This window comes from Parambassis ranga, chromosome 19 (genome assembly GCF_900634625.1).
Source record: "Parambassis ranga chromosome 19, fParRan2.1, whole genome shotgun sequence".
Lineage (NCBI taxonomy): Eukaryota > Metazoa > Chordata > Actinopteri > Ambassidae > Parambassis > Parambassis ranga.
The window spans coordinates 10,134,601-10,157,794 of NC_041039.1; the positions used below are offsets into that span (position 1 = coordinate 10,134,601).

Below are 23,194 nucleotides of genomic sequence, written 5' to 3' on the forward strand. Positions count from 1 at the left end.
TGTTAGCTTGCCTGCTAATATAAACACAATTATTCTTTTATTTTTTATTCATTTTATTCATCCAAACTCCTAAGGCTAATCTGGCTGCTAACTGTCTGGGCTAGCTTACAGATTGGAAAGCATTCTATCAGCTAGGGTGACAAAGTAACCCTAACCCTAACCCTAGCTACCAAAAATTATGAATCATCATATTTGTCAAGGCGACAGTCTATCCAGTTTTAGAAGCTGAGAATTATGGGTACTATACAACGTACAGTGAGTAAAAATACAAAGTCAAGGCTGAAATTTAATAGTTTGAGCCACCCCCTGTGCAAACCCCAAAAACGACCTCTAATATCCATCTTTCATATATTACCACAGCTGTTGTTTGCGGCATTTCACTGTGAAGGATTTAAAAACCCTTCCAGCAGCTCGGTTTAACTCCACTGGGAGAGAATGTGAAACAGCTCAGGTGAAGACAAGCAGTTAGTATGTGTAAGGTAGAGCTGAGATTCTTACTCCATCTGGATGTCCGTCGGAGGCTGTGACCACCAGGGTGTAGTAATCCAGAGTCTCTCTGTCCAGTGGATTGTTAAGAGTCAAATACCCTGAACTGGAGAGAGGGAGGGAGAGAGAGAGAGAGAGCGCTGGTTTAACCTTTGAGGAAAAACGCTTAAAAACAAGAAAGAACAGAGATCACAATAAGAAACTTATGAATGTGTGTGTTTTATATAACCTTTTTGTAACCTTATTATTATTTTTAGTCAATACACCCATATATTCTGTTACAGACATGAGCATGTGGTGTTTTTGTGAGGATGTGTTGATAAGAATAAGTAATAAGAATTCCTGCATTTGTTTGTTTGGAAGTTAAATGGTAAGTACTGTGGCACATTGTAGCCATAACACGATCTGGTGTGAGCCTGGGTTGTAGTCCACTAATATTTTCCTCTAATAACATGGACATAATTAGTGAAGTCTTTTTTTGGAGACAGTTTTTTTATATGAATCCGCTTCATAAAAAGCTTCAGCACTCAGACGTGTATTTTTACTGTGATTATGGGCGCTTTAGTAATGCAGATGGCACCCCATGCCTATCACCTCGCCCTCAGTGATATTAGGACAGCTCTCTGGGGTGCTGTTGCTATAATGGCTCAGACTGATGCATCATTAAGCACACTATTCTTATACAAAATTCATATGCAAAAATAGCCAATCTGAATCTGCTAACTTTAAATGGAGCATACATTATAGTTCACTGGTCGATGATAGAACAGGAAAATATATGGATTTACTGGAATAGTGTATGTAACCAAATCATGGATTCAAAAAGACAGAAAAAACAGAAACACTAGCACCCAGCTCCAAGGTGTGAGTGTTTTAAATATAGTGTACACACTTCAATCTGCAGCACAGAGAAATGCAGAATTTAAAAAGCAAATTATTATAGCAGAAGTATAAAATGTACCCCAGAAGATCAGATCCAGTACAGCCTGTCTTGGACTGCTGGCCAATCAAAACAGAAATCTTTGATGTTAGCCTTGATTGATTACATTTTTTTTTTCCAGTACGGATTTACATAATGATTGAAGTGTTTTTAATTCAGGCTACTTTCATAAATTAGAAACCATCTGAAGTGCATATTTTCTCTGAGTATTGGCAGTGTGTATGGATGTTAGTGAGAGTGTGTATGGATGTTAGTGAGAGTGTGTATGGATGTTAGTGTGTGTGTGTATGGATGTTAGTGAGTGTGTATGTGTGTGTGTATGTACAGATGTTAAGTGGTCCACGGAGGAAAAAGATGTGAAGTTCTTTTAAACAAACTAAAAGACAGTTCATGTTTTTTCATGGAAATTCTGTGAATGTGCATGTACACACACACACACGCATATTTTGGCACCAATTTTGTAGAGGACCTATAGCAAAACCTGTGGTTCAGGGTTAGACCTGAAGTCATCTGGTAATAAACCCCCTCATTGCTTACAGCTTGCAATTTTGGCTGTTTAATTTCTGCATTAAGGTAATCAGAATCATTTGGTCATTAGTGTGTGTTTGTGTTACATCAATGCCAGCCACCGAATGCAGAATGAGCCAATCTGAGACCTGTTTGGATGCTCTCCTTATGCACTTCTAGATGACTTAATGGAGCCAAATTCTGCACAAAAGCCATGAAAAGGAATCCTGCGCCAATATAAGCTGCAAGGCCCGTTGCACTTGTGCAGTGGACAAAGAACAACTTGGCATGTCCTGGCGGTGCCATAATGCAGGAAACACAGCTGAGGCACTGACATATTTTGGCATCTATTGCAGGATTTTGCAATGTCACACACAAACCCACTGAATATATTCCTAGAAAGCACCAATGAAAGCACTTCAGTTCATTTTAATGTGTGCTGTTATGGATTGCTGTGCAGCAGGCTCCTTTTATTTTGTGCTTTTAAATCCTCATTTGTCTGTCACTCTTTGTTCATTGTTTCCTTCCCAGCTCTCTCGAGCCTTTTGTTCTTTCATCATTTACTCCGTTCATGCCCTGCTCTCTTATCTTCTTTTCCAACCCTTTAATTCTTATTTCTTCCCCATCCTTATAATTCTGGCCCCTTCTCTTTCACCATACAGCCTTCCTGTCCCTCTAGAGATGTAGATAAGATCTTAGCCCAGCATCAGAAATGCATTTTTAATGAGCAATAAATGAATAAATGCAACCAGACTGAGGGTGTTTACATGTGTGAGAGAGCATGGCTGTATCTATGTGAAGCTCTCTGATACAATTCAGTGTGTGAGTGTTTTAGTTTTAGACAAACCCATTAAAAAGGTCTGTTGTTGGCTTTAAGCTTGCCAACCTTGAGGAGGTGGCGAGGGAGTGCTGGCTAAACTGCTGTCAATCATGAACATCTATCTATAACCACAAACATACATTTCTCATATTAAAGACTTACTTCTGTTGTAGTGCAAACTGTCCATGGACATCACCACTGTGGATTTTGTAGGTTATTGGATCCCCTTCACGATCCACTGCCTTAAAGGTAAACAGATAGACAGATAGGTGGTGGTAGTTCTCTTTTAAATATATTAAATAAAACCCTTCTACATTTTAAGTCAGCTGTAACACCTTATCAGTAAATTAGTCAATCAACCCTTCAGCTGCACCAGTAATAATTTAAATACTTAATAGTTTTAATTAATGGCTGAATAGTTGGCAACAGTAGTGTAGTGTGTAGTGTGTATAAAACAGCCACATCCATTTATCTGCACCACCACAGGAGGACACCCTAAATGACTAAATACTACCATTGTTTTGGTTGTAACAGAGTACCTGCAGATTAAGAAGTGTAGCTCCGGTCCTCATAGCTTCACTAATCTCCAGGTTGTATTCTTGCCTGGGGAAGCGAGGCGGACTCTGGTTGTTTGGGGGCAAAACTTCAATATAGACCGTCGTAATGGATGACCTAAAGAATGAGGGAAAGTGAAACGTGAAGCAAAAGTGAACTGAGAGGTTACAAAGACAGAATGAAACACAGCCTCAGAGGCAGATGGGAGAAATAGCAGTCGAGGAACTTTAGAGAACGATGAGAGGAAGAAGAGAAGAGCTGGAGGGAAGTACATGAGGATGGTGTAGAGACAAAGCAGTGTCAGGGAAGGTGAATGGCTTGTTATTCAAGTTAAGAGTGGCTGGCCAGTGCTTGTTTCTTTGCACTTCATGCTGTGTTTAACTAATCAATAAGAGCGTGAAGTCAACAGCAGTGAGAGTGACAAAGAGACTAAGATAGTGCTCTGCTGCTGCTGCTGCTGCTGGCCTTTTAGAAATGTATTTTTGCTGCTGGGCTCTGAGCTTTCTATTGTGCATTCCTGCTGTTTCAGGGATGAAAGACAACGCTAAAAAATATGCTCAGTCACACTATCTTTTAATTCTTATTATGCAATATAATGACCCCTTTTACTGACATTCAGGTTCTCAGCTATTATTTAAACTTGAGCCCTGGACATCATGTTAGTATTTATAGCATCTTAGATCATGTTAACAATGTATTCAGCCTTTTCTGTATTCTGCCTGACTACACTAAATGACACATGGCACAAACAAGCTTTAAAGCAAATGACAACGAAAAATAGAGAACTACATGTTAAGTCTTTAATTTACAGCACAAGGCATCTGAAGTACTAGCTAACAATAGATTGTTCCACTTAATAAAATGAAGTTTAATTACACACTGTTTACTCGTCCTTTGACAAACAGCTTGAGCTGTTTAATAACTTGTATTCGCACACTTTTTTTAATCAACATAACAGCATGTCACTGTACTGACCTGCGACGATGAAGGTGTTTATTTAAACAGCGTGCGTCCTTGTATCCAAGGTTCTTTCTGAATTATACTTCACAGATTCGGAGAATATTCAATGGAAAGTGTTACACCACATATCTTACAGGAAATCCCTCTAAAGTTTTATCAAATTAATTATAACTGATATTTCTTTAACACTTTGTGAATGGTCTATTACCCCATTTCTATGTTTAAACACTGCACTTCAGTGGTGGAGAACCACTGGGATTTAGTATGTGTTCCCACTCCCTGAGTGCCGAGTTTGAGCAGCGGGAGAAGGGAGAGATCAACTCCACTGAAACTGGATCAACGACTGAAAACAGCCAAAGAACCTTGGGTCTAAACAATAGCTCACAAAATCTGTTTACGTTCACAACAAATAAATAAACAAATGGATAAAAGCTGGAAAAAAAGTAAGCCGCCAGAGACGGAGAATGAAAGCCAGTGTGTTAGAAAAAACAATTCAGATGGCATTATTGATGGAAAGCGATTGACTGGAGATTATTTGCCGGTGGTTTCTAAAATCCTCTCCTTTTCACAGACATGGGTGTATACAAGTACAAGTGTTACTTCTTGTACGGGAATGCACACACAAAAGTGGACATCCAATCACATAACATTTGGGAAATTGTTTAGAAGAGTATAATGAACTTCAGCATCTGTTCATTAGGACTTTAAAGAAGCCGTACTGTACACAAAGAAGCAGCCGTTTTCCTCAGTTGTTCAGGAGTGGGGTTTTTTTTGTATGGATGGTCCAGAAAATCGTTACTGGGTTAGGTGAGTGTGAGGTGAGTGGCATTGTCACTAAGTGCACTTTACTGTCAACTCTCAGAACCAAATTGCGGCTCTTCACATCACCGAAGACTCCTGGTCTACGTGTCTTTCTCAGACATGAGTGTCTGATGAAATACATGCATTTAGATCCTAATCAATAGAGCTGTCTACACATGCAGAGTCTCTTTAAGCAATCCAAATATTTATCATTTAAACCCATACACATTTATATTTTTCTTTCTATATTTTCTATGATAGAAAAAGAAAGAAAGTTGTTCTGTCTCTGAGACACAGGTTCTTGAGTTATGACCAAAATAATGTCACAGTGATGTCTGACCACTACGCTCTCATGAGGTCATCCCTGATCCCAGTGGATGATCTGGGATATTACCCCCATAATCCAATATAAGCTTTGTTAAGGTCCACTTTCTGGCAATTTATCTAACATCTTATTTTATCTCTTGTCTCTGGTGGTGCACTTTTTTTCTTTCACCCTCCAGTTTGTAACAGTATAAATTGGACCCCTGAGCATGTACTGTTGTTTACAGTTTAGCCTATCTAGGCTAAAATGAACCAAACATGGTATCTCACAGGTTCTTCAAAAGTTCTTAAAATTGAATCTAAAAATCTGAGATCTAAACCCATTATAAGATGCTGTCCCTCATGTCTTGTTGGTGCCCACCAGGAAGAGGACACCGCTCATTTTGGGTCTTGGCCTGTAGTTTCAACAAAGCAGCCAGCAGAAATAGATATTGATTTGTTATTCAGGTTATGTTTTCAGCCGAGATAAACAGGGGGTCTGGGGAAATTTGGGGACAATCTGTGAGCCAATCACTGGAACCACCTCAATCTTCAGTGGTTCACATTCTGTATTGATTTGGCAGCTACATTGTTGGACCCAAGTGCCAGAGGAGAGAGAGAGAGAGAGTCTCGTTTCTGTGATGACTGACACAAGCGCTGTTGGAGGGGGGGCAATCTATTGCTAGTTATAACTCCAAATATATCATTTTAAGAGATATACAGCAGCGGCCATTTCTGTGCCACACATGAGATATTATCTCTTTCATTAAACTGAGTTAATTTGAAGCCACAGTGGGTGGATTGGGTAAATCTGAGGACAGCCCACAGGGCAGTGAAAACGTAATTTGTGTTGCTGCACCCGAGATGCTTAGAATGTTTTTTCATGATCAGTTAATTACTGATGAAAAACTGTCTAACATGCAGCAAAATGTAACCAAATGAAATTTTATACTAAAGTATGTTTTTTTGGTGGTTGGTGTTTGAGGTTTTGGCAAACTGAATCAGACTGAAGGCAGTAAGCTGTGTATGTTGGTTTAATGGACGCCTTATTTGTGCACATCCATGTAATACAACACAATGTGCAAACGTGAAATGTGAATGGTTAAAAATTGTAAGACTGTTAAATCTGTGGATAGAGTGACATGAGAGGCAGCTACTGATGCACACCCCTATCATGAAGCTGAACTGAAGGCTCCACTGCTGCCTGCACTGACAGTTCATCCTTCCAATCCGGCTTCAGCTTCCTGACTGTAGTCAGAGATTGCAGAGGTGCCATGTACAGCTCCAGGAACGAGTGGTGATGCTCGTGGTTAACCCTCGTCACATCACACACTTGCAGGGCTGCAGCTTTATTGTTTTGCATACCTGACATTTAATTCCTGCTGCTAACAAACAATTCACCACTAACAGGCACACGACCTCTCTCTTGGTCTCTGCACACACACAAACTCTTGCGCACACTCATGCAGGCCCCCAGGTATGGGCACACAACACTCTGTCCAGTTTCTTAAAGGAGACATGCCACTCTTATAACATCTGGTTCATTAAGATAGTCTGTATGCGGTTCATTTAGTTCAGTGGTTCCCAGCCTTGTTTCCTTGAAGCCCCTGTTGCCTTTGCCCAAGACATGCCAGCCCCCCCCCCCCCCCCCAACCCCGTACCTACACGCATACATGCACTAAAAAATAAAGTGATTAATTACAAACATTTATTGCAAAAAATAAATAAAAAACAGTAGTTGTATGTTTTTGTTCTTATTCTCTTTTTATTGTCTCTCTTTCTCTCTCTCACTCACAGTTTTGATTATCCTTGTGTGTGCAATTGGTATTTTAGAAACTGAATGTGCACAAATATAATTGTGAGCACCCCCGTGCGCACCCCCTGTGATCTCTGGTGCCCTGACCCAAGGTTGGGAACCACTGGTTTAGTTTTAGTTTAGTTACTATCAAGGCTACAGATGTGTTTGCACCCCCAGGTCACCACCTTGACTAACCGGTTTTCTGTGTGAAACCCTGCTGCAACTGAATGTTGCTTCTATGTCTTGTGCGTCCTTTCTGCAAGGACACTGCAGTGTTAATGTATTCTTTTGTTGAGCTATTCCCAAGTGCAACTCACAAAGAACTACAGCTGAGAGTGGTTTGACTATCAGAAAACAACAGGCTGCTTATCTTTGTTCACTGATGCCACATTTACATTTGTCAAGAAAACGGAAGAAAGGGAAAAAAAAGGGGGACCGTGTACATCAAAAAGCAAGTCTGCATTCTTCAAACTCATTCCCAATTAGTCCCTCATGTTTCTTCAGTTAAAACTCTACATGAATCCACAGTGCAGCGGTAAAGTTTAACCTTTGAAGTTTGTTCCACTGGCTCAGCGGCTCTCTCCTCACATATTGCATTGTATCTTCTAAAACTAAAATATCAAAATTTAACTGTTTTCTGCCATACTTAAAATCAATACACACAAAATATTAGGTGTGGCTGCTTCTTCCATGAAATTACATGAAGAGGAGAGCAGCCTGAGATATTTTGAAACTTTATTGATTGAGTTTAAGAAGGACAGACAAGAGGCAGGTGAATACAAAACACAAAGACATGCAGCCTGCTCAGGTCAGTTCTTCTCCTGTAGAGTACAACAGTGCATCACGGTTCATAATTTTAAATCATAATTTCTTTCTCTTCTCAAGAGGAGGGCATGTGGTAGTGAGACACCCTTTTATTACCTTCCATTCTGCCTTGCCTCTTTCACTCTCACACTCATACTACCCATTTTCTTCTCCTAGACTGCTTTCCAGCCATTTTCCAATTTAAAACTGTAACTCATGATATATTTCAAGAAATGAAAACGACTCACCTGGAAATGGTGAATAGATGGAGAGAGTGGCAGGGAAGGAGTAACAAAGAGGGGGCAATAGACACTGCTGTGGAGTATCTGACAATGAGTGTGAAAGCTCTGCAAATCTGATGACCTTTTGAGTCTGGGCACCAGACGGACAGCAGAAATGACTGGCAACAACAGACAGAAAGAAGCCCTTACCGTCTGTGTGGCACAGGCCCGTTGTCCATGGCCTCCACAGTCAAAGCAAAGCTCCGTCCAACAGTGAGCTTGACGCCTGGTGCCACAGTAATCACCCCAGTGCTGTGAAAATGGTTCATTTAATGATCAGGAACACTCACAATACTTTCACAGCTTCCACCACCCTCAGAAAACCACCTTCTGTTTAATCAGTGGCCTTTTTGCCAATTAATTACTAGCAATATAACAATGATAGATGGAGACTTCTACATGTTGCATGCGATACCATTATTAATAGCTAAAATACCACGTCTACATGCATTTAACTCAGGCATTTCTGTAGTATGTGGGTGTGAAATTAAATTGTTTGACATTTTAGCAAATAAGATTTTTTTAATAAATAAAACCTGTATCCAATAATGTAAGGGGCCTGTCTACCTAGCCACTATATTACATATGTATAAAAAAGTAACCTTTAAACAAAAAAAACAAAAAAATGTATGCATTAATCTCCTTACCTGTTATTTATAAGGAAGTGTCCCTGGGCACCAGCCAAGATCCGATAGGTGATTTGACCGTTTAGACCTGAATCGGAGTCAACTGCTGACAGCTAGGAAAACACACACAAACACCACGAGAGCCAGTCATCACCAGCACTAAAAGTTAACATGTCATTAAACCATTTATCAGCATGTACCTGTAACACAGTTTCTCCCGGCATCATGTCGGTAAACAGGTTGACATTATATGAGACGTTAGGAAAAGTCGGTGTGTTGTCATTAGCATCCAAAACCGTTATCGTCACGGTAACGGGATTGCTCTGCTGGACGCCATCAGATGCTAGAAGCTGCAGAGACACAGAGGAGAAAAACATCAACAGAAAGAAAAGAGACGCTTCTTCTTGTAGAGAAAGCTATGATTTAGAGAGTCCTGCTGGTGTGGAGGTGGGCGGACTGTGTACTCAGCATGTCCTTGACATCTTGATATTGTCTTGTTTGTTTCTGTGTATCCTCTGAGGTCCTCAAACTGCTTTGTGCTTTTTCACCCATAATCCATGTCCTAGTCTAGATTTAATTCTGTTTTTGTGGGCGTAGGTTCTTCCTCCGCCCTGGCTGTCTCCCATTTTACCAACAATTAGATAGATTGTTCCACTTTTAATTCAGTACAATGTGTCTGCATGTACATAAGCAATAATAAGAAGCACAAAGCTAACCCCTGCTGGCACTTATTATTCAGCATACACAGTGCTGAGTCAAGTTTCTCTCCAAACTACAGAAAAAACATTCCACACATCCAGTATAGCAAGGTATGTCTTTAACCACAACTTCTATGTTATTATGAATTGCTGACTATCTATATACTTATATTACTGCATTTTAGTTGCAGACAGGGAAAAACATCCACTTCACTGAAATGCTTTAATGTGTGTTCACATCAGAAATTGTAGGCAGTCAAACGTGGCATCTAGGACGGTTCAGCTGCAAAATCAATTTGAGGATCAGACAAATGGTGACAGGCAGGGCCATGATGCTGGTCTCCCTGTCTTCTTCATCCTCTTTAAACTTGTGTTAAAAAAGACAATAAAAAAAGAACATTACACAGCTAGCTTTATTGCACTTTTTATTTATTTAGACCCAAAAACATTTTCTTATATAAGGCACTTTCTCTGTATCTCTCTATGTTTGAAAATGATACACAGTAAATATTAGCAGAAAAGAAGCTTCTTTACTGATAGCAGTCTTCTCTTTTGCCAAGGAGGTGACTGACTCCTTCAAATAAAAATCATTCTCCATTCCTCAGCTCTCTCTCTCTCTCGCTCTGCCTCGTGTTTAATTTCTCCTCCAAGGCTTTCATGATGATTACTGTACACCTCTGCCTTTCAATCAATACAATACTTTTTTTTCCATCTTTAACTTCTAAACTGCTGATCGAACACTCAAGGACACATCAAGGCACATATGATGCTGCACACCACACACAAACACACAGAGAGTACACGCGCTGCCAGTGTTGCCACGCTGAAGTTGTCAGATAATGCACTGCTGCATGAAGCAACAATGCTATACACAATGTGCCTGTGCCTCACACATGGAGACACTGAGCTGGGAAACACACTTTGGCTTCTCTGCCCTACCAATAAAGAGGCAGCTGAATGAGATTGCCCTGAAATAAGAGAGGATGAAGGAGGGAGGATAACAACAAAAGAAAATCAGATAAAAAGAGAGAATGTACCAAGGGAAGGCGATGAGACATGAGAGTCAGACAAAGGCAAAGATGAAGAAAGGTAAGCACTCTAATATGCCTTCAGCATCTCTTCCTGTAATGAGTGATGGAAGAGTTAATCACTGGCTTAAATAATGAGAACAATCCAATAATGAATAAATGTCCTGCTTCCTGTGTCAATAGCAGTGTTATGGCATCAAATTAAACCCAACCAATTGAAAGGTTTCCATGTGTTGTGTATATTGTGTAATTTACATTATTTATGTTTCTCCACCTTTGTTTGTGTTTTCTGTAACCTATATCTGTTTTCTGTGCTCTACCTGTACATCCTCTGCATTTTCTCCACCTCTCTTTTTCCTGCTTCTTCATCCCTACAGGTAAAATGGCTTAAAGCCAGGCTTAGATATACTGTTTAAAATGCCCACTTCTGTAGTTTCTCTCTCTTTTTTCCCCACTCTCCGGTCTCATTTTGTTTCTCCTTTATACCTCTTCCTTAGATAAAAGTCTTTCTCTTCTGGCAGCGATTTATCAGGGGTCTGAGAGGGAGCTGTTCAAATGCATTCAAACGCTTATCCCTCACTCCCACTCTCCCTCATGTGCAAACATTCTGTATATAATGCTCACAAATGTCAAGGCTTTAGGGGTACCTTGAATGTGTAGGAGTCCTGTGTCTCTCTGTCCACGGGCTGCACCAGGGTGAGGTATCTTCTGATTCCACTGGCAGATACAGTGAAAACGTGGGAATAACTGTCCAGTGAGAACTGGAGCTGAGGATCCCGGGTCTGTTAAAGGCAAAGGCAGATGTTTAGAGGTAGAGAAGGCATGATAGCACTGAACTTTACCAGTGTCGAAATTTACACGGAACTCCAGAGAGAGAAAAAATATATTTTCACCCATCATGGCCACTTTTACTGCATAGAACTTTTTAAGTGTATATAGCTGCATTGCACTTGCTTCTAAAGAAAAGTTGGACATATTCAACTACTTCCAGGATCGATAGCTCATAAGAGAAACACTGTTATATCACAACACCACTTTTTAACCCCACTACGGCAGAGAATGAGCTACAACCTCATTTTCACAAACAACAGCCATCTATGGAGACCATTACACCAGGATCATTTACTGAGCCGAGCCAACAGGATACCCCCGATGTGTGAAGTAATTGCGGTGACACTGTGTAAGAGATTTACAGTATCTCTTTTTTGCACAGTGTACATGGTCCATGCTTGGGAAAGAAATGGTGTGACTGAATGAGCTGTTGATCCAGGAAGTTTGCAAATATTTGTATCTCTCCTGATGAAGCAGGCGTAAGCATTTCATGCTTCAAGAAGGAAAGGCAGGTCTGCTGCACTGCAAGGCTGCATACAGGCACTAAGGTGCCACAGATTTGAACCTGTTAGCTTAGCACAAGTGTGATACTAAACTGATAAGTTAAAAAAAGTGAATTAATGATTTGGCAAATCTCATAAATGCAGATGTTTTATATGCAAAACAGAGCATATATGCAAAACAGAGAATAAATGCCTGGATGAGAGAATACAAATGAAAAACATTGTTTTCTTGATTAAAGTATGCGCCTGTGTATGTGTGGTGCACTCAGTGATGGAGAGGCAATCCTCATCCAAGTCTTCCTCTGAAATTACCTACACAGTCATCTCTTGTGTGTGTGTGTGTGTGTGTGTAGGTCCTTATTCCAGATAAGGCTGGCTCAGCAAGGTTCAGGAGGGGGTGGTGGTTGATAATATTGTCGATGTAGCCGGTGTGGATATTGAGTCATAAATAAGCATGCACACACTCACACACACACAGAAGGAGTTACAGACACACACAAACACTCACATTTGTATGCACGCACATAAATAAAAGTGATGGACGGCACAGAAAAGCAATTAGGACTAATCATCATTGTTGGTGCTTAATGCTGGAGGAAAGACCAGGGTTAGCAATATTAAAAATAACTCAATGTATATCAACCCCCACAAACACACACTCTCATGAACACACACGGAAACACACACACACACATTATCCTCCCTAAACCCATTCCCTGCTGTTGGGGTCTTTTAGAAAGCAATGAAGCGAAGCTTGTTTTTGTCAAAATGCCTATGCTACATCTTAAACAAACTAAGCTCTTGGGAATGCATTGGCGATAACACTGTTGCAGCACTGTAAATTCTTAAAACATTATTACTGAGAGGCAATTTAAGAGGGAAATGGTTTTACAATCCAGATTCACAGGGAAATTAGATAAGGCACTTCACTCACACACTGCAAGCAAGGCACAAAGATGAAATTCAGTCGAGCGAAAAGGAGCATAGAAATGGACACTTGAATGGACCACATCCTTCATCTCTGTGTGGGATGTTTAAATACAATGCGTGCTGCTAGCTTTGTTCACATGATGTTTTCATTTTGTGTGGAGAATTGAGACCTGGATTTTTATATCATTAATGTAAGCAGAGCCAAAGTGCCTCTTTCTATTAAGCTCTCATGTATATGGTTATAGCAGCAGTTCATAAGATAAGCCTGGGCTGAAATTCTACCCTTCAATTGTAGCTTTGCTACCCCGACAGAGGCCTCTTAAATCTTTAGATGTGTCCACAAGTGTCCATCCAGAAAAGAAAATCCTTCCATTGTCTACCTCTGACTAAAATCAGGAGTGTAAATTGTTGCAGTGCAATCAAACACTGGGCCTATCGAGCATTAATATTTATAATCCATTGATTCTTTTTATTTGTTGTCGGTGGCAGCATGCTTGTTAACACTGACCAGTAGAAGATTCAGAGAACTCTGGAAAAGGAGGTAAAGACAGAAGGAAGTTAACTCCTCTGGTACCTACAGGCATCTTATTGGGAGGCAGCTATAAAGGAAATATAAATATTAAATCATACACCATGATGCATGTCTCAGATGCACTGGATCACAGCACGTATTTTATGGTTATGATAAAAAATACAAGAAACAAAAAGAGGAATTTGTTGTAATTTTCTATTCATAAGGTAAAAAATATGTTTATATTACATATAAAAAGCAGGGCCTAATAAGTTGCAAGAAGAAATTCTTTTCCATTTCAATTAGTGGGACTCTAATTTGATTTGTGCCTTAATTAGCTTTTTGCATTTATCCTCACCTCCTCCACATCATTATCCAGAGCAATAATGGCCAGCGGTGAGGACAGGCTGGTGTTGCTGGCTATGGTGGTTCCCACTGGTGATGCCTCACTGATGTAGCCATGGTAACTGGTCTCTAGGAAGTAGGGAGCCTGGTTGTTTTCATCCAGGATTTCAATTTGGAGGTTTGCAAAAGCTGGCAGGGGGTGTCCGTTGTCCTGTTCTGCCTAAGGGCAAGACAGACAAAATAATTGATCACTTGAGCTGATGTTGATGTTTTGTGTTCTTAACCGAGTCATATTATTTGTAAACTGGAGCATAGTATCAATATGTATCAATACGTTACATACATTCACATGTGTTTTGTAGCTTCTCAGGATGTTTAAGGCTCCTGGACTCTTAGGTTCTTCTTTACCTTGCTTTTGTTATTTAGTATTCCAAGAAGAGTTCTTTGAACTTCACGGCTTAGTTTTTGTCCTCGTGCAGTGTGATTTGTGTGATCTTAACACTCAGCTTTGCCAAATTCTGAACTACTGCATGGACAATCGATTTACCACAGGTGAAGGTCAAAACATCTCAAGGATTATTAAAGTAAACATCATGCATTTGACTACAGTTTAGAGTGCACAAACCAGTGTGAAGTTTTTGTCATTCATGCAGCTTCACTATTGGCTGCAGAGCTACCATAAAAACTGCAGACCGGCACAGATTTTTCAATTATTTCGCTAGTATTTCTGTTTTTATGGCTCATTGGGTGCATTAACCTATTAAAATATAAACTTCTGAAGACTTTGGAAGATCCAACACTCCCTGAAGTACTTAAATATTTTTGGACACATATCCACACACACTTTTGACTATACAGCAAAAGCCTCCTACAGAGAGGAAATTCAATTTTCAGTTTCAGCAGAGCAGAACCTGATGCATGTGTGGTGATGTAATTCTATTACTGGCTTAACTGAGACAAAAACACCAACAGAGAGCAGGGGACAGTTCTAATGCTTTACAATTACTCCCATTAAATATGTTTGGGGGAGACAATATTTAACTGACAGAGAGCAGGATGTACTGGATAAACAAGCTGAGGAGGAACATTTAGTCTTTATTTGAGGTTTACAGGCAGAGCTGCACAGTGGGGTGGGTGAGAGGCCGCTTTAGTGTTTCTATAAAAGCTCTGGAAGCAAATGATGTTAAACCAGCCTGCTTACATCTGCAGTGTTTCTCACCTTGATAACCAGATCAAATCTATGGTAGAGTTCCCTGTCGATGGGCTTTAGTAGCAGGAGCTCCGCTGTTGTTCTGTTCAAGTTGAAATATTTTGCATAGGACTCTGGTTTGCCTGTGAAAGATCACAAGGGAAAACCACACAGAATAAAAATGCATTTACTAAAGAATAGCAGCTTGTGTGTGAGGGGGAAACATCAGTAATTGGTTTAAGAATCAATACATGTGCGGCATGTGCCACAGGAGAATAAGCAAGAGGGAGTGACAGGGGTGAAAGGCATGGCTAATGCTTCTTGTTTTCTCATCTCAACTCTCAACAGGTGGGATGCAAACACACACAAACATGTGCCTCGGAACACTGCATTGTTCAGTGGGGAAATCAAGCTCTGGTGAGGGCAGCTGCAGCACAGCCACCTGTGGACAATCACGTCTCTCACATGTGCATTTGTATGTTTCTCCTTTATAGCTATTGATTTCGCTGCCTCCTACTGAGGGATGGAGCGTTCCAATGCAGCATGTTTGTGTGAGTTCCTGTATTTATTCATATTTTCTTCCATTTTTTTTGTATTTGAAATCAGTGATTGGGACAGTCAGGACAAGCAGGGAGATCATTGCTATATAAAGTTGTAATATTGTTTTTTTGTTCAAAATCATTAAAGGTAGGGTGTTATGACAAGAGTCATATATTCTGTGTGTGTGAGTGTTCTCCCTCCCCGCCAACAGGGGGGAGCATACTATTGGTTCTACAGCTGGATGACGTGGAGCTCGAGGATTGGAGGACACAGATGGGCTCTGAATTTAAAAACCCTCCACATCAGCCACCCGATGCTCTTGCCCTCCGCTCCACATCCTGAGAAGACTGCGTTCGATTTTTTGATTATACATTGGACATAAGATTGTGAATAGTATTTTGTGTAATTTAGGTTTATCGTTTGATTTTCGCTTTACCTAGAGTAATTGAATTTAAGTTATTACTACATACCAGACACATTCAAGTAGGGGTGAGAAGCCGTTTTTGTTTATTCGTTTTCTCCTGTTTTTTGTTAGGAAGTCAGGGAAGTCACCTGTATTTTTGTTTTGTTTGTTATTTTGGCATTGCTCACCCTGAAGGTTTCTGTTGTCTCGGTTCGTTTATAAATAAATTTATATAAATTCCATTCGTCATTGATATTTTTCATATATACCTTGGGAATTAGAACAGGAGGGAGGAGTCACTTTATGCTACAACTAGGTTTCCCCTAGGCCGGTTGTAACATAAATTGGGGGCTCGTCGATTCTTTTGAAAGCGCGTTGGTAAGTAAAACGTTCGTTATCGGTAAGTTAAATTTGGCTCGTTCGTGTTTTGATTCGTGTCGGTAAGTAATTGGCAATTCGTCGTTTTTTGGAATATTGTATTTTTCATATTACTCTGCCTAATACTGGTTGACAGTTTTGCTCTGAATATGGAGTTTGATCTAGAGTATTTTGTGAAGAATCCTACAGTCCAGCAGTTGGACAAGTGTAGGAAGGTGGATTTATTAATGATTGCTGCGCGTTTTCAGATCAGAGTGCCTCAAAACGTTAAAAAGGAGGAACTGAAAGAGCTTTTGCAGGAAAAGCTGGTGGAGGAAGGTCTGTGTGTGTCTGTGCCCTCTGTGGAGGAGGCGGCGAAAGCTGACGTGAGTTCCCGTGACACAGTGCGGCCCAGCCCAACCGCTCCCTCTGGTCCTTATGTTATGACGGCAGAGGAGATGCAGCTAACTCTCAGAATAAAGGAGATTGATTTGAGAAATCGCGAGTTAGAGGTGGAGGCCATGCACCTGAAGGTGAGGGCCTTAGAGCTAGCGCGTCTCCCCTCTGCGACTGCACACCCATCTGCCTCACGACAGGTTCCTCATTCTCCTCATGACACATTTGATGTGAGCAAGCACATTGCTTTAGTGCCACCATTCAGAGAGTCTGAGGTGGATTGTTATTTTAGTGCCTTTGAAAGAATCGCAACCACTCTGACTTGGCCTAAAGAAATGTGGTCCCTACTGGTTCAATGCAAACTTGTAGGTAATGCACAAGAGGTATGTACCGCCCTCACGCTTGCACAAAGTCTAGAGTATGATATCGTGAAAGCCACTGTGTTGCGGGCCTACGAGCTGGTGCCGGAGGCATACCGGCAAAAATTCAGAAACTGTGTAAAAACTGTCACCCAGACTTATGTTGAGTTTGCGCGTGAAAAAGGAGTGCTTTTCGACAAGTGGTGTCACGCCACCGGCACTAAAAGTTTTGAACAGCTGCGAGAGTTGGTGCTGCTAGAGGAGTTAAAAAAGTGTCTTCCTGAACGAATAGTTGTATATCTAAACGAACAAAAGGTCGACACGATTGCTGCAGCTGCTGTTCTGGCTGATGAGTTTGAGCTTACTCATAAGAGTTTCTTTGTTCCACCCATGCGTAGGAGATTTCATTCTCTTTACAATCCGATAGTAACTGATTAGTTTGTCAGTTTTGCTTTAAAACGAAGAATATTAATCATTTTTGGAAGCTATAAAATGCTAAAAACATCAGCCAATCCTACGAGGTGCACCTGCGCATAGAGTTGGCTGGTTGGCTGCTCTCTTCCTGCTCTGCGCGCACCAGAGAGGTACGTGCATGATGGCCGAAGTCACAGACTGGTTGGGAGGCGTGGCTTCGGGGTGAGCTCCGAGAGAAAGGTGTGTGTTTACTTTTGAAATCTGGCTGACTCTCACTGAGTTTTCAAAATCTCCTACCCTACCTTTAAGATGCAAAGTTGTTAACACATTATTTTGTCAGCTTAGTTTCACAGGAGGAGTCTGAATAATGTAATCATGGCCATGTCAAAACACAATCTTTAATGCAAACATCACAGCATTAGTTGTAAGATAATACCATTGTAAATTTAAAGCAAATTTCCTTTTTCAACCTACCAATGAGGATGGAGTATAGGATGCCCGGTCTGTCAGAGGGAGGTTGTATGTTCCTGTCTTGGTCCACAGCTTGAATAGGTGGAGTCACATTTAGGGGATTCACCTTATTCTGGAGAAGAACAAAAATCAAGAGCATTAGAGTGGTTTTACAACAAATGTAAAAAAAAAAAAAAAAAAAAAAAAAAAAAAAAGGTCTGGATTCAAAATATTATTTAGTGTGCAAACAGGTAGAATTGTTTTAGGGTAATACACAAAGAAAAGACAAAAATTCAACTAACAGAAGAGAGCAAATTTGAAAATTTAGTTCTTAGGTTCTTAGGTCTTTCCAATTTAAAATTAATTATTGGCAAATACACACCGTAGCACACTTTAAATCATATGTAGGCTGCACATTAAAATCTGTGCATATATAAAAAAGGAGGCCAACCCTACTAAAGCAAGAAGAGGAACGATCACAGTCTGTTTCTGTTGTGCACATTCACACAGTAGGACTGTGGTTCCATTGGTATTCAAGCACAGGCTATAATGTTGACTTATTATAGTGCAATAGGCTGTGGTGTGCAATGTGAAGACCCCACGATGGGAGAAATATGCCTATGACAGGATAAATCTATGATCACTAAAGACATAAAATGTTGAGCCAAGCACACCAACAGGACTGCAGGGATTTGCAAATGTATAAGAGAGACCACGAACACTCCCACGGACATGTACAGCGTGTACTCTAAAAGATAGTACGCTCATATACCTGCTATGATTCCAATTTTTTTCTGCTGCACCTGTCATGCAGCACTTAAAAATCTTCTAGCCATCACTGAGCTATATCTCCTGTTGCCTGTCAGTGTGAGGCGAGAGGCAAGGGGGGAGGAGGGGGAGAGAGTGAGAGACCAAGTTATGGCAAGTAATGAAGGGGAGTTAAAGAGGATGTAAATATATGGAAGGGAGATGAATCTGCCAGGAGCTGAGGGTAAACACAGAGCAAGAGGTGTAAGAGAGGGGGAGACTGAGACAGAATTATCACTACAGTTTTTTATTTTTGACAGCAATTGAACTCCTCACAGATGGTAAATAAGTCAGTTTGAAATGATACATACTAAGTTTTCAAAATTAAGTAAAGCAGTGATTTCACTGTGTGTGTTTTTGTAAGCAAGACAGCCTTTGCACAAAAATCAGTGTAGTAAGCCATGCTGTAGTCAGGATAACATGGATGCTAAGGTTTCATCTGAAAATATGACCAACGCGAAGGCGGTTAAAGCAATGCACCGCATGCTTTTGACTACATACACTCACTATTATCTGCAGCTGCCAATCTCAGTTTGAGCAAAACGACTCTCACTCCAGAAGGTCTGATATAACCACACTTACAAAAGCTGGCAGATCCCCGAGCAGGCACTGCAAACTGTGGAGCCCATATTGTGAGGCTTACTGTATGTCAGCATCAAGCAGGGAGTCAGCATCACGCAAGCATGCAAACAATGCTGAATCAGCAGGAAGAACACAAGCAACAGGTATCAAGCAGACATAAAAGAGTCAGACACTACAACAACAGCGCCTGGCAAACTGCCTTTTATATATAGTGGGGAACTAATGAGCAAATGAGCGGCAGCTGTGCAGGCAGGTGGCTGATCTTGAGAGAGGCGAGGAGATCAATAGAGGATGGAGAAAAAAAACCCCCAGGGCATCTGGTGGTCAGGTGAGGCTTCGTGTCAAGTATATGGCAAGATGCAACAAAGCCAAAGCACCCCCCCCCCACCTTTAAAAAACAGATAGCTATTTATACAAACCATTGCACTGCAGTTCTACAAATGAATACAGTACTACACACACGTCTTGAATGCTTTGTTCAGCTTGTAGCCAATCAATTTCCCACACAATGACATGTTAAATGTGTGAGTTGTTCACTGTACTGTAGAATAATATGTTTTCCCTTACAGCTATAAATATTTGAGTTGTTGTGGCAGAAAAATGTTTTTGAAGTCTATGTGTGAACATGACAGCCAACTGCCATAAATGACCAGTATATATGTGCATGCGTGCGTGTGTGTGAGAGAGGACGGCAAAGATACAGATGGAGTGTAGTTTGAAGTTGTCATATCTTATCAGTCTGATTAAAGCTCAGACTATTACAGTTTTATTTCAATTTCCTCCTCACCTCATCTTCTTGTCTTTCTTCAAAAACAGTTGCCTTTCCATTTGTTCTATATTTCTCTCATCACATCTCTATGTTCTCTGTGAGCATTAACTTCTCTTCTACACAATCCTCATTCCTGTATCAGCACAGCACTTAGAGCAAGGAGATGACAAGGAGCTGCAGTTTAAATGAGTGACTCTATTGTACAGTTATGAAATCATCACATCATACACAGTATTTTTTTACAGTGTTGATTCAACTTTTAAAACTATCCAGGAATTTCTCCAGCGTGTTTTTTTCCTGCTTCCTCCCTGCATCTCCTTCATCCTGCCACTAACCACCCATCTTAAACCCTGCCCTTGTCCACGTACGCTTCCTCCTTCTCAGATTCACAAACTGTAAAGTTGATTTACTCGTGCTGTTCCACAGCATGTCTCTCTCGAACAAAGAATGTTTGTGCATGGCCGTGAAATTGTATGTAAGAGCGGCAAGAGATATGTGCATCAGGAATAAAGAGATCAAGTGTTTGTGTGTGTGAAGATCTCAGTAAAAGTAAAAAGATGAAGACGACAATGTCTGGTTATGCATGCCTGCTCTGCTGGTTTGACACTGTTAGGGGGTACATGTGTGTAGGAGGATGGGGGTGGGATGTTAATGCATGAACACACAGGTAGCTGTCACCATCAAGGGTGTGTGTGGGGGGGGGGAAAGGGATGAATGCACTGCTGACTTGTCAGAGTTGAGGATTTTCCCTGCAGCAAATGTGTCTGCTTTACAAAGTGTTATTGTAAGTAGCTCTGGATAACAGCATCAGCTAAACACCAGAGACACAAATGCGAAAAGTGCACCCAGCTGTGTAAGCATAAACACACCAGTATTGCAGACTGGATCTTGTTTAGATTTACAGTACAAGCCATCCGAATTAACAAGGGAAACTTTCTTGTACAGCAAAGACCTTCACCAGAAGGACATTGTCACACCCTCAAAACAAAAGGTCAATATCTCTGCAGACTCCACCATGTGACAGCTAACAACAGCCTATCGTTAAAACATCATGTTCTTCTTTCAACAACAACAGCACTAATTGCATGTTTTTTTGAGTCCACAAACAGTTTGTTCTCATTATTTCCATGCTAGTTAGCTTGTATTTAAACGACAAGCTGGAGACATTTCACAATCAGCAACATTTAAAAAATCAGAAATTTTGGTACCACTGCATATGACCACACCGACAAAAGACACACACTTACCGGTTCTGTCAGCTCCAGCACATTAGCCCTGTATGTGATGGGACTGCAGTCACGGGTGTTTCCCACAAGCGTACATGGTAGAAACATTGGACCCAAGTCATCACCGTCCAGTATATCCACGGTCAATGTGGTGGTGGCTGTACGACGCTCGCTTGGATATGGAGCTCGATCCTACATGGACAAAGAGACATTTCCTTTTATTACTATCTTTGTGCTTGAATAGGCTCTAACCACAACCATCGGCTCAAATCAATACGTCCTGAGGGGAGCGCTCCGTGACTGTTTGACATGTATACCTCATCAAGGGCAACCAAACAGTCTTCTAATGTTGTTGAAGCACAGCTTCACTGCACAGGCACGATGATGACAACAAATGTTTGTTAATGTAAACACATTATCAGCATATGGCATATGTTATTTTTTAAATCCAAGTAATACTTTCCAGTGTAAATGTTAGTATTGTGTAAAGGTCTGTGGCTTTTGAAAAAAAACACCAAAATGTACGACCTTGATACAAATGAAAAATAGATGTGCTCATATAGTATTAAGTTTTCACTCAGAAAAAGACCTTGAGTAGACCTTAAGCAGTTATAGCTGGGTTTCAACAAGAGCCTCATAAAATACCAATACGACTCATTCACAAGAAACAGAGTGCTAGTAACACAGTTAGTACAGTCCGTAAGGCTTCTCACATATACGACGGGCACCATTAGTCTTTTCCTAAACCCAGTACCTACTTGTTGATCTTTCACTGAAATACATAAAGAGCTGCTTATTCATCTAAAAAGGGAGAATAGAAACAATAGGACATCAGAACAAATGATCTCTACGTATAAAACACATCTAAAGATGAACAAAGCTTTTATCAAGTTTTGTTAAACTTCTTTAATATTAGGTATGGGACAGTTCAGAGGCATCAAGTAATGCAGGGAGGCATTCGTTCCCACTGGCACAGAGACAAGTGTTGCCAACATAAGCGACTAGCGACAAATCTAGCGACTTTCTCTGGTGACTGCCGTAGTCTCACAGGAGCTGCGTGCAGCTGTCTCAGCTGCAGTCAAAGCAGAGAGGAGACCCACACCACTCTGTGTGTCAAATGCAAAGCTGCCACTGGTCCCGTCATGGCTTACACAGCGGGATGTAAATACCATATTTTAATGGCAAAACAACAACAACAACAAAACCAGAAAGAGTGGTAGTTTAAACACTTTCAACTATGCAAATTATGCAATGAAGTCATTTAGCGGGACAGCCAATAGCTTAGCTTTTCTTACTGAGGAGTTAGCAACACATGAGTTTATGTAAGCCCAAGTCTTAGCTAAGAATTTATATTCAGCAAATACACTCACAACACTTAAAATTATATTCACATGAACAGTGGAGTATGTCAGCCTTTCAAAAAGGCAGAAACACATGAATCTTTCAGTGTAGTGTTAACTTTTAATAATGCTTTTAGGGTAAATGGGCCTTGAGACATGTGAATATTTGGCAGAATACATTTTGAGAGCTAAAGCTTGTAAGTAAGGTTTTCCTGTCACAACAGCAACCTTTAATGGCGTAATCAGCAACTTAAACAATTTTCGGCGGTCCTTCAAACTTTATCCACAGTTACCCATGAGTGTGCTTTGCTTATTTAGTGGAATTAAGTCAATTGTAAATGACTTTTATAAATAAAACATACAGCTGGGAAATAAAAGGAAAACAATTACATTAACAAAGACATTAGTGCTAATTAAGGATGCTCTTCCAAATCCCTCAAGGCTGACCCAACAAAGCAGAAACAGTGAGAAAGGCTGTGGTGTTACCACGATCATACAAATTTACATAAAAAACAACAGCACTCCAGGCTCTACTCCCACTCAGTCAGGAGAGGCTATGCTTTTTCCAGCCTTCTTTTACAACAGTTCAGAGAAGAAAACCCTTTTTTGTTTTCAAAAACTGAGTTTGAAACTCA

General features: G+C 40.6%; 1 protein-coding gene across 1 annotated transcript in view; it reads right to left on the reverse strand.

Moving 5' to 3' along the window:
- LOC114451632 (protocadherin-15-like) overlaps positions 1 to 23,194 on the reverse strand; it is a 109,510-nt gene that overhangs the window by 58,196 nt on the left and 28,120 nt on the right. The window contains exons 8-18 of the mRNA XM_028430396.1: positions 21,241 to 21,411; positions 17,860 to 17,968; positions 14,947 to 15,059; positions 13,741 to 13,947; positions 11,255 to 11,389; positions 9,082 to 9,231; positions 8,903 to 8,994; positions 8,406 to 8,507; positions 3,293 to 3,425; positions 2,916 to 2,995; positions 499 to 592 (exon numbers count right to left, since the gene is read on the reverse strand). Of these exons, the coding sequence (XP_028286197.1) occupies positions 499 to 592; positions 2,916 to 2,995; positions 3,293 to 3,425; positions 8,406 to 8,507; positions 8,903 to 8,994; positions 9,082 to 9,231; positions 11,255 to 11,389; positions 13,741 to 13,947; positions 14,947 to 15,059; positions 17,860 to 17,968; positions 21,241 to 21,411 (1,386 nt within the window). The remainder of the gene's footprint in view (positions 1 to 498; positions 593 to 2,915; positions 2,996 to 3,292; positions 3,426 to 8,405; positions 8,508 to 8,902; positions 8,995 to 9,081; positions 9,232 to 11,254; positions 11,390 to 13,740; positions 13,948 to 14,946; positions 15,060 to 17,859; positions 17,969 to 21,240; positions 21,412 to 23,194) is intronic.